This window comes from Theobroma cacao, chromosome 7 (assembly GCF_053813885.1).
Source record: "Theobroma cacao isolate CCN51 chromosome 7, ASM5381388v1, whole genome shotgun sequence".
Taxonomy (NCBI): domain Eukaryota; kingdom Viridiplantae; phylum Streptophyta; class Magnoliopsida; order Malvales; family Malvaceae; genus Theobroma; species Theobroma cacao.
In genome coordinates, this window is record NC_142645.1 from 4,619,925 (window position 1) to 4,635,308 (window position 15,384).

Below are 15,384 nucleotides of genomic sequence, written 5' to 3' on the forward strand. Positions count from 1 at the left end.
TAGATGTGGTCAACTTTTGCTAATTCTATAAAAAAATTAATCTAGAAAAAAACCCAAAAACACACTCATGGTTATCATCACCACCGTTTATCAAGACAAATTAACAAAAATCAATTGGATAGAACCATAAGCCTTACCTCATGGAATCACTCCACCCAAACTCACCCCTCATATAAATTACTTCTTCTTCCCGCACCTCCATAGTTGGGGAATCTAAACAAAAAAAAAACAGGTGGCAGTTAAGTCTTTGTTAGGCGCCGAGTCATATATCGGTCGACTCAAACTCTGATCCTCCTAGAAACTCAGCCATGGCGTCCCTTCACACGACGATAACTCCACAAGGCCTCCTTTATTTATCAAAGTCTGGAAATCCCATTTCTAGGCAGGCCTCAGCTTCCCCGTTAACCAGCTCAAAGCTTCCCGAGAGCCTTACTTTCTCGAGAAACAAATGGAGAAAGAACAGCAACAGGAAGGCCAACTCGGTGGTGGTGAACTCATTAGCTGAGGAGCTTGATGTGATACCAGTGCAAAGTGAGGATGTTACTGACATGCAAGAAGGAGTCGCGGTGAGTCAGGTGGAGAGTGAACCAGCAGGAGGAGAGTTAGCGAGTCAAGTAGGTGGGTTTGGCAATGAAGGAAGGTTATCTTTTGAAGGATTTTCTGCTTCAGGTTCAGCTTCGGGGAGTGGATTTGGAGATGGAGAAGGAGGTGCGGAGGATATGGAGAAGCTTATAGATAGAACTATTAATGCTACTATTGTCCTTGCTGCTGGTACTTTTGCCCTTACCAAGTTGCTTACCATTGATCATAATTATTGGCAGGTAAGGTTGTGTATATATTTACAACTGCAATTTTCTTTTGAAGTGGTTGTGTTTTGTTGTAAAATTGTGAGATTTAGTTTGGGAAAGTGATGATTGGATGCAAAATCATATGAATTGGTATTGGTGAGAAGGATTATCAGATTGGTTTTATTTACTCTTCCTAATTATATATGAATTTTATGAAATTTCTGCTAGTTTCTTGTTTTCAAAGCCCTCCTCCTTTCTCTTTCTTCCTTTTGCTTTTTTAGTTGCTGAAGAATGCAAAAGGTATCTTTTTTTTTGCTTGACTTCGGAATGTTTCTTTCCTCCTTTTTTTGAGATTTTTTCTGAGATGAATATGTTAAAGATCTCTTTATTTGTTCTGTATGTATCTTGGCATTAAAGCAGTTCAATTTCCTCTTTTTCTTATACAATTAGACAGTTTATTTCCTGTATTTTGACTTTCAGGATTTTTTTGTTTCTCTGTAGCTACAAGATGTCATATTGGAAATCTCCTGATTGATCTAGATGTGTGCTAAGCTGTTCAGGCATTACCTGAATAGCTTTGATACTATATCTTCCTAGTTTGTGGTATCCTGTTTGTTGAGGGCTTTATTGTTAGGTATTGTGCTGAGATGCTCTATGATAGGTAAAAGGGAGAGATTTCGTGAAGCAACAACTGGAATAATCTTGTGTTGTAGCAAAAAGCATAAGGTTTAGAATAGTGTACACAGAGAACAGCTAGAGCAAGCCTTTTCATATGAACGGAGTCTGAAGCTAGAAGAACTTGTTGGACAAATATTAGATGTGTTCAAAATAAATTTCCAGCAATACGCCACTGAGAACCTCATTGTGATGGAAGTTGGGGGTTAATGGGGATGAAAATAGGGCAGAAGCAGTATGGTTGAGTTGATTAGAGAAGATCTGCAAATTTATTGCTTATAGATGTAGTGGCCTGAGTATTCAAGATTTCTGAAGTGGTGAAAAACAATTTGTTTAGCTGTCTCCAACTGGTGAATAATTTCTTGTAGGGAATTTATATTTCTAATTTTCATAGAAATGTGGGATTTAACTTATTTAACTTATTAATTAAAGTTCTGATGACTAGTTTCTTTTATTTAACAAATAAGCACTGTTTGGAAACTTCAACAACCATATGATGGCCTGAACATTTCAGAATAAATTAGATCTTAATCTGTTTGATATGCTTATGAGAAATTAATTTGATTTGCAACCTATGAGAAATCATTTGTTGGCTTTCTCTTAGGGATGGACGCTTTATGAGATACTAAGATATGCACCTCAACATAACTGGAGTGCTTATGAGGAAGTTTTGAAGACAAACCCTGTTTTAGCAAAAATGGTTATTAGTGGAGTTGTCTATTCCCTAGGGGATTGGATTGCACAGGTAAGTTTATGTTGTGAAAGAAATACTATAAATCTTTTTTTTTTTTGGTCATAAATTGTATCTTAAACTCTATCTTGCATGTATCCTGCAACTTTCAGTGCTTTGAAGGGAAACCTCTCTTTGAGTTTGATCGTACGCGAATGTTCAGATCTGGCCTTGTTGGCTTTACTCTACATGGTTCCCTGTCTCATTACTATTACCAATTCTGTGAGGTGATCATTCTGCACTATGTATCTAGCAAATCGGGTTCAGACTAGAGATTTTTATGTGATCTATTGAATCAACATACCCTTTTTTCTCAGGAGCTTTTTCCCTCCCAAGACTGGTGGGTGGTTCCTGCAAAAGTAGTTTTTGACCAAACTGCATGGGCAGCAGTTTGGAATAGCATTTACTTTACAGTTTTGGGATTTTTGCGGCTTGAATCTCCAATCAGTATTTTTAATGAATTGAAGGCAACATTCTGGCCTATGCTGACTGTAAGAGAATCTCCTCTCCTTGCCATTTATTCACTCTGTTTTTGAGCATTGTGGTGTTGGTTCATTCTTCTGTGATGACAATAAAACTGGAGAAATTATTTTAAAGAAGGACAAAATCTAACATTGTCCTTGTGCATGGTTGTTGTGTAGGCTGGATGGAAGCTTTGGCCGTTTGCTCATCTTATCACTTATGGTGTTATACCAGTCGAACAAAGGCTTCTTTGGGTGGACTGTGTAGAACTTATTTGGGTGACAATTCTCTCAACGTAAGTCTCTAAAATATTGAGCTATCAGATATTAGGCAATAGCATTGAGAAACACTGTTTCTACCGAGAAACACTGTTTCTACCGAGAAACACTGTTTCTACCAAGAAACTAGCCAATTGAGAAAAATGATAGCTGATTGGCTGCATTTACTAATATGATTCTGAGATATATGATCTCAAAGTTGATATCATGGAAGACATTCATATAAGCTTAGGTTTTTTAGATTCTAGATATGCAAGTAATATATGCTAGTGTGACTGTGTGAGTGTTATACTGCGGACCTGATACCTTTTCTGTCAGGGTGCACATCTGTCTGTAGTCATTACCCTCTTCTCTAAGAATATTTTATTTGAAAATGTTAAACCTGCATCAGTGCATTTATACAAGCTGTCTTCAGTTATTAAATACTGCAATTGGTGCAGTTATAACTGAGGACCACAATACAACCCATTATTGCAGCAAGTGGGTGTGGGTAGGTTTGTTGGAGTATTAAACCACGGACCAATGTCCCATGGTGTCACATGACACCACTCACTTTCTAAAAAATTTAATTTTTATAATATTTATTTATAGTTTAGGGTAATTAATATACAAATGAATTTATTTTTTTACAACTTTATAAGAAGTGGGGTCAATAACTTCAAATAAAAGTGATTTATGAAAAATTAATTTATATATTAACAGTTAAATACTACATGAAAAAGTAAAAAAATTTCCTTTTATAATTTAAAATTTTATTAAAAAAGTTAAAACCTAAATTACTCTTTTTGTCCAAAAATTCAAGTCTTTCCCTTTTTTCGATACTTAGCTGTGTTTTTTCCTCTTTTAAAGCAATTTATCTAGGTTTCAATTGTAGGTGATTTTTAACTAAAATTAAATTTTTAAATATTTCGTGTCTAAATATTTTTTGATTAATTTGATAATTTGGGTTTATAATTGTAATCTAGTTAATGAAAAATAGTATTGCATATTAAATAATATATTGAAATTATGATTCTTTTTTTTATTTATTTTGTAGATATATTGTTTAATTGTTTGATTTTTGTATTTAACTTTATGTGGTTTGTGGATGGTTATATTTAGTTTTGATTAATGAATAGAAAATTGTCATATTGTTAGTTATTGAATTTAATAATTTGTTATGTAAAATCGTATTTTATTTAATTTTAATATCTTAATTTATGCTAATGATTAGTAATTTTGGATAAATGATTGCTTTGTGATATATATTGATAAAGATGTATTTGATAATATTTCTATTGATGATATCATGCACTATTTTCAAAATACGAAAAATGGTCGAGAACAATTATAGTCATCTTTAACATATTTATATTTTTAATTATTTTAATTATAACACAATTAAAAAAAATTTCTAAGTCCGCCCCTGAACCCTTCCCTTGTGCTATCTGCCAGTCTGACATTCTTCCTGATATCACTTTTATGTCATATTGTTAAAATTTTTGCTTAGGTCCGATTTTTGGTGTTGATTTTATTAATTTTTATTTTACCTTTGCTAGTTATTCAAATGAAAAATCGGAAGCAAGGATCGCAGAGGCACCGGCAGAAGCTAATTCAAGTTTGCCACCCGTTGGTCCATCTGAGGTATGATAACTGACTGATTAATGTGTGGGCAAGCAAGAGTTGCCTAGAATATGATGCCCCTTTGCCATTCTATTTTCTTTACATTTTTCCCTGTTTTGCTTTTGCAGGAGCAAGTAATGAGATAAGTTAAGATGGGAACAGAGGAGGATATCAGGGATTGACACATGAGAGTAGAACCCCATTCTGAGGGTGTTTAATCACTTGCCAGAAGCAGTGGTGAAATGAGGCTCGACAGGCTCTTCTTCGAACATATCGCGCAAAATGGAAAATTACACTCGTATGTTACGTAATACCATCTTCTGTTGATTGTATGTATGGAAGTTCTTCTTATACTGTTCGAGATATTGTGACCACTAACTGTGAAAATATCATGATACGGTACCAGAAAATTTCTATAGAAAATAGAAATTTTCATGCAAACTATTAGTCGCATTGTAGTTGTTTACTTTGATAAACCTAAACAGGTTTCCATCACAAGAATTTCTGAATGGTCGCTATGAAAACAAATGAAAGTAGCCACCACATGTAAGTACTGTTCCACTTTCTTTGCTTGCTGGACTCACTCTGTCGCAGCAATGTTCCAAGCCTTTGACCAAGAATCTATAACTGAAGGAACTGTCATCATCAGGAAGCATTTGCCATAGCATGCGCTTGTGGTTTGAATTTGAAATCTTCCTCCTGGAAAACAAGCCTTGCCGATGGAACTCTGATGCATCCCATTCACAACGTATGAACAGGAATGGACTGGATGGATGGGGGGATGACTCTTGGAAAATAAATTAGGCAATATCATAGCTGTTTGCAATATTGCTGAACGTCACCTGTCTTCTTCTACAATCACAGCTATAACCTACTTTCATAAACTGTCAAAACTTGTGCTACCCTGAACATTCTGTTGGATATATAGTGTGAACACTGAATCCCTTTAGCATTAACACCCTAGCGCCAAATTCCTTTTGCATGGAACAAATAATACCAAGAACAGCCAAAATCTTTATTGGAGTAGTTGTTGTAAGTTAAAAAAGCAAGTAACTTAATTGTTAGTAAAGGTTGAGAATTTGGTTTCACTGTATACTAAATCGCTGACAAGTGAGGAACAGTATGGTTTTGTGGATGGTGACTCCATGGGATTTTGTTAATGGAGTTGTCCATTTTATTGCTTATAAGAGAAGGAGTGGTAGGCATCAGAATTTGGTTATGGGGTTTCATATGGGTGATGAGGTTTATCACAAGATTGGGTTGTCAAAGGGATGAATAATGTATAAGATTTAGCGTTCACATGTACAACCAGGCAGTATACCATAAACAAGAACTTGCTTGTTCTGTCATGTCTTCCTTGCTACATATTCTGAGAGTGCATCACTTGAATCATAAGTTGCCTCCTCAAAATGAAGTAAGACACAGTCACAAAGCCTTCTGAAACAAACAAAATGAAATGAATATTCAATGTTTCCTGCAATTTAAATTTCACATTCTAAAATTTCAACTTAGCAATCTTCCCAACTCTTTAAGGTTTCATTGTGACATCCACTAGGTTTCTTTTAACTGCTTGCTGATAATGCAAAGTCTCTAATGGGTTGCACTAAGAAAACCCATCAGTGCTCCACAGGCAAGAGCTTAGCCTGCTACATGGATCAGAGAAGAATTTGGGGTAGAATGAGTGGAGAATGAGACTATTTTCTCTTAACTTTGGTCTTGATAATAAGGAAAACAAAGAAAAATCTTTGCAAGATTATGCTAATTACTGCCACCAACATAAATCCAATTATTTTAGATTAGTTGGCATAAGTTTTGGATAGCTTTCATGAGATTAAGATTTACTCTTTCGTCACAATTTTTTTTGTCTGTATTTCTTTTCTAAATATTTTTTAGTAAAAAATACCAACAAGTCTTACCTTATCTACCAAATACCTTGGTAAGTTATAACTACTCCACTTTCTCATCTCTTTATATTAATCTCTCACCATTGTTCCATCTTATAGTTATCTAGCTAGCTACTCTCCCCACTTTCTTCTTTCCAACTTTGCCAAGGGCTTCATTGCAGCATGACTCAATACGATCAAAACTATACCAAAGGTAGGCTTCTTCTATATCTGTTGTTAATAATTGATTTGATGATAGATGTTGGTATAAGTTTTAATCAATAGACTTTGATGATGATGATAGCAATAAAAGCTATGAGCATGTTCGGCCAGTAACTTACTACTTTGGTCTCATGATAGCAGATCCTCCCTTGCCTACACCACCAAATCCTTATGCAGCTCCGCAGATGGCAGTTTATCCAACCAAAGATGGCCAAAATCCTCCAGGGAAAACCAACTCCAAAGGCAGTGGATTCTGGAGTGGATTGTAATCTCTCTCTCTCTCTCTGCTCTTAAATCTCTCTTTGGCACATATACTCTTAAAAAACCGATGAAATTAATTGAAACAACTGGTTTTCACTTGCTGCTTTTTCCTTTATTGCAGTTGTAGCGGCTTGTGTTGTTACTGTTGCCTTGACATTTGCTTTTGACAAGTGCAACAAGTCCAGGAAACTTCACCCTGTGGTTTTATTTGGTTTCAGTCCATAGTAGCATAGTCTGTTGACATATACTATGTAAATGAAGCTTGGGATTATATACTGAGTTTTGTGCCTTTTCCTTGGGATTTACTTATCATTTAGTATAAGACAGTTGATCTCTCTAATATTGGAAAAACTAACCAAAACCTTCAATCTGTCCTCTATTCAGATTAATATAAACTTTCTATGCAATCCTTCCAAGTTCAAAGGCTACTTATATCAAGAATCAAAGCAATTTGTTCGGAGAAAAAGAACTGTTAATGCATGTATTAAAGACAATAAGACATTATCCCAGCAGTTTAATGGTGCTGTTCAGTCTCTACTCTAAAACTTTTCTTTATACATGATGTCAAAAGAGGGAATCAAAGGGTAGAGCAACACCATGTCATTAACGAGTATCTTTTGCTTTCACACAGTCATGGCTGCAGCCTACTTCTGTAATATGCGGCCAAACTCATGCTACCTTGGACATTCTCCTGCATTAGTACAGTTTAATCCCATCATTAACCTTAAAAGAAAATCTCATCAACAGGCAATAGAATGATAAGACTATGAATACCCAATGCCTTTTGCTTAAATAATATACAGTTGGAGTAACTAAGTTAATGTAGGTGAATATAAAGTAACAAAAAACAAATCTGAAGCAGATATCACCCAAGTGCAGAAATGAAAAGATTAAATTAAATATAGGTGCACAACTTACAAAACTTTGAGATCATCAATCCTTGAATCAAACCCAAATGGCTAATAAAACCATGGAAGCAAACTAAAAGCAAATGCTTTCAGCACCGACCCTAACAATTTACACTACAGAGCAATTTAGCAGCTCGAAGACAAGTATAGGCAGGAATTCTAGAATTAGATTTAGGGAAAAGTTGAGATTAAATGTTCACGTGTCCAACCAACATATAATTAGCAAAATATAACACAATTGTTCAAATACAAGCTACATATACTTGCCTGTTTTGGGCTGTGTACCTTGTACAATCTTCAGTGATCGCTTAAATCATCAGTTGCCTCATCACCAGCCGCACTTTTAGTAAAATCGTTAGTTGCTCCCTTAATTGAATTACTAGCTTTACTCACATTCTTTGCACCATTCTCACCCCTAGCATCAATTACCTGGTCAAGTAATACTAGGCTCTCCACATAACTAAAAATATAACTAAATCTTCCATGAATTTCCAGATTCTCAATTTCATTGCTGATCTTCAGCTGTTGTGAAACCTCAGAAGTCCTCAATAACAAACCCCCATTTTTCCTAAACCCAAGAATCCGTGGGAAGCATCTGTTTTCAATTTTTTCAAAACTGAACATCTTAGTCCATGTCTCTACCACACTGTACTTTTTCATTATCCATATACTACAATTCCCACGTACACAAGACTCAATTACTGCAATTGACGACGATTCACCATGTGACAGCACATACAACCGTGACTGTGACCGGTTAACTGCATTGCTCAAACTCTCAGGCAACATAATCTCTTTGAAAACTTCATCAGCCATATCAAACCCCAAAAGCAAAAGCTTACACCTACTACGCCCATGATCATTCACTCTCTGGACAGCAAGCAAATGAACAACTCCATTGACAAAAACCATGAAATCATTAGAATAAAAATCATATTTTGGTGGATCTAATATTTCTCAGAAATTCTTTTTAAGTGAGTAAAGTTGAACATCGGCTAAACCACCTTTCTTGGTGATCTTCAAAAATTTATAGTCGTTTCTTCTCGAATCAAATCCAAACCCAAAAGTAAAATTATGTGGCAAGCCACTAAAACATGGTTGAGGCTGTGGGAGTCTAACACTCTTTCTAATAATGGGGTTGCATATCATGAAGTTGCCATTGAAACCAAGTTTAAAGTCTACCAAACAAAGCAATCCATTGCAACAACCAACTATATAATGTTTGTCAGTAAAAGGGTCGTGTTGCAGTTGAGTGTACTTACTGAATTCTTGGTCATCAAACTGCAAAAAGTATCGCATTTTGAATTCATTTCCAGGGTCCCTACTCATAACAAGGAACAAGTTGTCGCTATTGTTTCTGGAGGATTTTTCTAACTGCTTGTTGAGGTGGGTGGAAATAAAAGACGGGTTCTTGATGAGACAGTTCCAGGCTTTGCATACACACATGCACTTGCCCAGGGATTTGACGGGTAGATTACGGAAGATTTGGAGAAAGATTTCTTCAGGTAAATAGTATGGAATCATCGCTTGTTCTGACATCTTTTCTGGGCAGGTTCTGTAGCACCCCCTAATTGCTGGCTTTTGCTTGAGCTTTCTTGTAGTTGTAGGGAACTCTTCCGATCGACTCAACCTAAATTCCAGCGTCTCCTCCGCTATCTTCATAGACCTACGTCTCCTCGTCTCCGTGCGGTGTTCACAAATTTAGTAGACAATTGAGACTCACGTGGTCAATTTTGTACAAGTCTAGACTTATTTATTTTAATATTAAATTTTATTATATTTGATAAATATTATAATTTTTTTATGAATTTAAATAATAAGATTATATTTTAATTATTTATATTTTAATTTAATAATTTTAATCGTATTAATCGTATCAATATTGTTACTTGAATAAATAAATTACAAATAAAAAATTTAATACAACATATTTAAAAAATCTGTTAATGGTATCGTCTTGTGTTATATATTTATTAAATGTTTGTATTTATGTGTTTAAAATTATTTAAAATCTTGACACTATTAATTAATCATATCATGTTCGTTTTTAACTATATAATTATTATTATCTTATATTTACGAATTGCCAATTTTAATGCCAAAAGTAAGCTTTCTTCTATGTTTATTATTAATAATTGATTTGATGAAAAATGTTAGTATAAGTTTTAATGAATAGAGTTTGATGATTTTGAAAGCAAATAACTTAGTACTTTGGTCTCATGATAGCACATCCTCCCTTGCCTACATGACCAAATCCTCATGTAGCTGCGCATATGGCAATTCACCCAAACAAAGATGGCAAGTTAGCTTACTATAAAGATCAATTAATATGATATATATAAATATTTTTATGATTAAGATTTATTTGTTGAGAAATATAATTTCAAAAAAATATTAAACAAAAAAGTAATAAAAAAAGATAAAAGATAATGTTAAGAGATTTAATTTAAATGGATAATATATGCAAATTGAATTCCAATCTTAATTATATAATCTAATCTAAAAGTTTAAATCAGATTACAACATTCAAATTGAATCCTAATCTTAATTATATAATTAAATATAAAGGTTTAAATCAGATTACACTCCAAGACAGTTGGGCTGTTTGACTTTGTTTGTGCTGCTTGACCTAATTGGGCAACATAGTGGACATTAACACATATATTTATAACATATTGATATTAAATATTATAATTTTTTATTATAAATTTAAATAGTAAAAATTTTTAATGTATATATTTCAATTTAATTGTTTCATCATGTTATTCGTATTAATGGTGTTAATTGTGTAAACAAGTTATAAATTGTAATCGTGTCCTATATTATAATTTTTATAATTTTTTGTTATAAATTTGAATAATAAATATTTAAAATATATATATTTTAATTAAATTGTTTTGATCATGTTATTCATATCAATTGTGTTAATCTTAAGTTATAAATTATAATCGTGTTCTGTCGTATAAAATTTAACCCGACACATTTAAAAAGCGTGTTAATCACATTATGTTATATGTTTAATAAACACATTTGTATACATATTTAAAATTTTTTAAAATCCTGATTAATTAATTATATTATTTTTAAATTTATCCATATAAAACACAAACACTTACATACATAGTTAGGAAAGGTAGGCTTCTTTTTTATCTGTTATGAATAAATGATTTGACCATAAATGTTGGCATAAGTTATAATCAAGCCTAGCATTTAAAGCTATGAGCATGTTCAGCCAATAACCTAGTACTTTGGTTTCATGACAGCAGATCCTCACTTGCCTACACGACCAAATCCTCATGTATCTCCGCAGATGGCAATTTGCCCAACCATAGATGGCCAAAATCTTGCAGGGAAAACCAACTCCAAAGGCAATGGATTCTGGAGTAGCTTGCAATCACTCTCTCCCTCTGCTCTTACTCTCTCTTTGGCACATCTACTCTCAAAAACAGATGGAATTAATCAAAACAACTGGTTTTTACTTGCTGCTTTTCCCTTTGTGAAGTTGTAGCGGCTTGTGTTGTTACTGTTGCATTGACATTTGCTTTTGATATGTCCTGGAAACTTCACCCTGTTGGTTTCTTTGGTTTCAATCCATAGTAGCAGAGTTTGTTCACATATACCATGTAAATGAATCTTGTGCCTTTTTACCTTGGAGTTTACCTATTATATAATATGAGATAGTTGATCTCCCATATTGGGAAAACCGACCAAATTAAACCTTTAATCGGTCCTCTATCCTGATTAATATAAGCTTCCCATGAGTACAAAGGCTACTTATATCAGAATCAAAGCAATTTGTTTTGAGAAGAACAAGTGTTAATGCATGTATTAAACAGAATTAAGACATTATCCAAGTAGTCTAATGGTGCAGTTCCTTACAAAGTGTAAATTGAGGTGTGGTTGTCCTGCCATCAGACTTGGGGATCGCAGTGGACAATTAGGGGGTGTCAAAAAGGTCTTCAGGTGGCCTCAAGTTGAGCATCTAATGACCATCATTATGTTTAAACTAATTCAAGCATGATACAAAAAACAGTGAGGTTTATCAAATAACATCATAAAGAGTTTTCTCCATCTCTGAAACTTGTTTATTGTTTATCAAACTCAGATAGCCTCGATGTGCGCTTCTTGTATAATCTTCTTCATCATCGCTTTATTCGTCAGTTGTTTCATCACTAGCATTACTCTCACTCCAAGCATCAATTACTTGGTCATCACTTGAATCGTCAGTTGTTTCATCACTGGCATTACTCTCACTCCCAGCGTCAATTTCTTGGTCATGACTTGAATAGTCAGTTGCTTCATCACTAGCATTACTCTCACTCCAAGCATCAATTACTTGGTCATCACTTGAATCTTCAGTTGTTTCATCACTAGCATTACTCTCACTTCAAGCATCAATTACTTCGTCATCACTTGAATAGTCAGTTGCTTCGTCACTAGCATCACTCTCACTCCTAGCATCAGTTACTTGGTCAAGTAATACTAGGCTCTCCACATAACTAAAAACATAAAAAACGTCTCCCTGAATTTCCAGGTTCTCAATTTCATTGCTCTCCAGGTCGTGAGAAAACACCTGCCAGTTGCTACAAGCCGTGAGCATGGAACCCCCATTTTTCCTAAACCCCAAAACTCTTGGGACGGAGCTAAAAAAGGTCGGGGCATGCCCGGTTTCTATTCTTCCAAAACTGAACATCTTAGTCCATGTCTCTATCACACCATACTTTTTCATTACCCATATAGTTCGTCCGCCATCAAAACAGTCCTCAATTACTGCAATTGATGACAATTCAGCATATGGAACGACATACAACCGTGACAACCTTGAGTGGTGACTGTGAGGTACATTACTCAAACTTTCAGGCAAGATAATCTCTTTATATACCTCGTTACTCATATCAAACCCCAAAAGCAAACACTTAATCCTACTCTGCCCATCATCATCCATTCTCTCAAAACCGATCCAGTGAACAACTCCATTGACAAAAAACATGTAATCAACGGAATAAAGATCATATTTTGGTGGAGCTAATATTTCCCATAGATTTTTTTTAAGTGAGTAAAGCTCAGCCTTAATATTGCTTGTCACAGAATTCTTGGTGATTTTCAAAACTTTATAGTCGTTCCTTCTCGAATCAAATCCAAACCCAAAAGTAGCTTGACATGGCCATTTACCAAGACGTGGCTTTGGGAGTCTAACACACTTTCTAATAATGGGGTTGCATAACATGAACTTGCGAATGGTACTAGATGACAAATTCACCAAACAAAGCAATCCATTGCAAGAACCAACAACATCATGATAATAAAGTGGGCCGTATTGCAGCTGAGTGTACTCACTGAATTCTTGGTCATCAAAGTGCAAAAAGTATTCTGATTTGAATCCTCCTCTTCCAGGGAATCTAGTTATAAGAAGGAACAGGTTGTGGTTATTGTTTCTGGAAGATTTTTCTAACTGGTTGTTGAGGTGGGTGGAAATAAAAGACGGGTTTTTGATGAGACAGTTCCAGGCTTTGCATACACACATGCACTTGCCCAGGGATTTGGTGGGTAGATTACAGAAGATTTGGAGCAAGATTTCTTCAGGGAAATAGCATGGAACGATCCCTTGTTTTGACATCTTTTCTGGGTAGATTCCGTAACACCCTCTTATCCCTTGTTCTGACACCCTTTCTGGGTAGATTCTGTAACACCCTCTTACCCTCCTATATTGTTTTTCGGATTGGGAGGAAACAGGGAAGGAAAGTGGTAACTCTGCTTTTTGCTTTTCTTCGGAAAAAAGAGGATTTGGTGTATGATGTTGCTTTGACGTTTCTTCTAAGGACCTCTTCCAATCGACTTAACTAACTTCTATATGGAGTTTAAACCCTTATAACTTTATAACTCTGCTCCATATAAAGCGCAAAGTCATTCTCTTTCCCTCTACTTCCATTCCTTTAATCTCCAAAATCCTCCAGGGAAATCTAACTCCAAAGGGAATGGATTCTGGAGTGGATTGTAATCTCTCTCTCCCTATACTCTCGAAAACAGATGAAATTCATGAAAACAAAACTGGTTTTCACTTGCTGCCTTTTCCTTTATTGCAGTTGTAGCTGCTTGTGTTGTTACTGTTGCCTTGACGTTTGCGTTTGACAGGTGCAACAAGTTCTGGAAACTTCACTCTGTTGTTTTATTTGGTTCCAATCCATAGTAGCATAGTTTGATCACATAGACTATGTAAATGAATCCTGTGATTATATACTAAATTTTGTGCCTCTACCTTGGAGTTCACTAATTATATAATAAAGGAGAGTTGATCTCCAATGTTGTAAGGACTAACCAAAACCTTCAATCTGTCCTCTATTCAGATTAATATAAACTTCCCATGCAATCCTTCCAACTAAGTTCAAAGGCTACTTATATCAAGAACCAAAGCAATTTGTTTTCAGAAAAAGAACTGTTAACGCATGTATTGAAGACAATAAGACATTATCCAATCAGTTTAATGGTACAGTTCATTCTCCATCTCTAAAACTTTTCTTTGTACATGATGTCAAAAGAGAGAATAAAAGGGTAGAGCAACAGCATGTCATTAACAAGTATCCTTCCCTTTCACACAGCCATGGCTGCAGCAGCCTGCTTCTGTAATATGTGGCCAGACTCATGCTACCTTGGACCTTCTCTTGCATTAGTACAGTTTAATCCCATCATTAACCTTAAAAGAAAATCTCATCAAGAGGCAATAGAATGATAAGACTATGAATACCCAATGCCTTTTGCATAAATGTTATATAGTTGGAGTAACTAAGTTAATGTGGGTGAATTTAAAGTAACAAAAAAACAAATCTGAAGCAGATATCACACAAGTGCAGAAATGAAAGAAATAAATTAAATATTAACACCACAAAACCATCAAAAAAATAAATGTTTAAATTAAATATAGGTGCACAACTTACAAAACTTTGGATCATCAATTCTTGAATCAAACCCAAATGGCTAAGGCCATGGAAGCTGACTAAAGCAATGTTTGGAAGGGTTACAAATTTCTCCCAATCCTCATGGTCAATCCTGATTTTCAGAGATGTTTTTTTATTATTTTTCATAGTTTTAGTGATTGTTAATAAAATTTGTATTATTTTTTAAAAAATTAAAATAAAATATATAATATAAAAAATTATATTAAAAAATAAAATAAAATTATATAAAATTATAATAAAAATAAAATATATAATATTAAAAAGATAATATTACATAAAAATTGATAATAAAAAATATAAATATATAATATTAAAATTATATTAAAAAGATAATATTATATAAAAATTGATAATAAAAAATATAAATATATTAAACTTACATTTTAATAAAATATAATTTTAAAAATTAATATTATATTTTTAATAAAATATTTATAAATCAAATTTTATAATATTATTTTTTTATATTTTAAACTTACTTTATTTATATATCAAACACTATAATTTTATAAAATACCAAATATATCCTTTCTTCTAAACCAAATTAGGAAGATGAGGAATTGGAGAATAGTTCCATTCTCCCATCCAAACATGTAATAATTTTAAAGTTTAAACCTTTTTA

At 34.0% G+C, this 15,384-nt stretch overlaps 3 protein-coding genes across 6 annotated transcripts; 1 reads left to right on the plus strand and 2 right to left on the minus strand.

The window, feature by feature from the left end:
* Positions 1–189: 189 nt before the first annotated feature.
* On the plus strand, positions 190–7,210 carry LOC18593857 (Peroxisomal membrane 22 kDa (Mpv17/PMP22) family protein). Of its 4 annotated transcripts, none has more exons than XR_016027425.1 (10): positions 190–821; positions 2,068–2,208; positions 2,307–2,420; positions 2,511–2,684; positions 2,835–2,950; positions 4,472–4,556; positions 4,664–4,833; positions 6,539–6,632; positions 6,779–6,905; positions 7,023–7,210. XR_016027425.1 is itself a non-coding variant. In XM_007021253.3 (7 exons), the coding sequence occupies exons 1-7, from the start codon at positions 309–311 to the stop codon at positions 4,679–4,681; spliced, it is 1,161 nt and encodes a 386-aa protein (XP_007021315.1). In that variant the 5' UTR covers positions 190–308; the 3' UTR covers positions 4,682–4,976. The 4 variants fall into 4 exon arrangements, 1 of the variants encoding a protein (XP_007021315.1); XR_016027424.1 differs by having other exon boundaries at positions 6,782–6,905; XR_016027426.1 differs by lacking the exons at positions 6,539–6,632; positions 6,779–6,905; positions 7,023–7,210 and adding an exon at positions 5,021–5,101.
* A 141-nt stretch (positions 7,211–7,351) lies between these two features.
* On the minus strand, positions 7,352–9,518 carry LOC148761488 (uncharacterized). The gene is made up of 3 exons (XM_088808613.1): positions 9,072–9,518; positions 8,077–8,756; positions 7,352–7,592 (listed from the first exon to the last, which is right to left on the minus strand). The coding sequence occupies exons 1-2, from the start codon at positions 9,469–9,471 to the stop codon at positions 8,107–8,109; spliced, it is 1,050 nt and encodes a 349-aa protein (XP_088664739.1). The 5' UTR covers positions 9,472–9,518; the 3' UTR covers positions 7,352–7,592; positions 8,077–8,106.
* Positions 9,519–11,959: 2,441 nt separating this feature from the next.
* Positions 11,960–13,426, minus strand: LOC18593860 (F-box/kelch-repeat protein At3g06240-like). Its single transcript, XM_088808614.1, has 2 exons — positions 12,223–13,426; positions 11,960–12,162 (listed from the first exon to the last, which is right to left on the minus strand). The coding sequence occupies exons 1-2, from the start codon at positions 13,424–13,426 to the stop codon at positions 11,960–11,962; spliced, it is 1,407 nt and encodes a 468-aa protein (XP_088664740.1).
* Positions 13,427–15,384: the final 1,958 nt, after the last annotated feature.

Excerpts from the sequence above, each read along its gene's own strand:
- LOC18593860 (XM_088808614.1), bottom strand. The coding sequence starts at position 13,426 with ATGTCAAAACAAGGGATCGTTCCATGCTATTTCCCTGAAGAAATCTTG. Across the intron at positions 12,163-12,222 it reads CGAAGCAACTGACTATTCAA|ATTCAAGTGATGACCAAGTA; the intron begins GTGATGACGAAG and ends AAACAACTGAAG.
- LOC148761488 (XM_088808613.1), bottom strand. The coding sequence starts at position 9,471 with ATGAAGATAGCGGAGGAGACGCTGGAATTTAGGTTGAGTCGATCGGAA. Across the intron at positions 8,757-9,071 it reads GTTTGATGACCAAGAATTCA|ATCCACCAAAATATGATTTT; the intron begins GTAAGTACACTC and ends GAGAAATATTAG.
- LOC18593857 (XM_007021253.3), top strand. The coding sequence starts at position 309 with ATGGCGTCCCTTCACACGACGATAACTCCACAAGGCCTCCTTTATTTA. Across the intron at positions 2,421-2,510 it reads ACTATTACCAATTCTGTGAG|GAGCTTTTTCCCTCCCAAGA; the intron begins GTGATCATTCTG and ends CTTTTTTCTCAG. Across the intron at positions 2,951-4,471 it reads TGGGTGACAATTCTCTCAAC|TTATTCAAATGAAAAATCGG; the intron begins GTAAGTCTCTAA and ends TACCTTTGCTAG.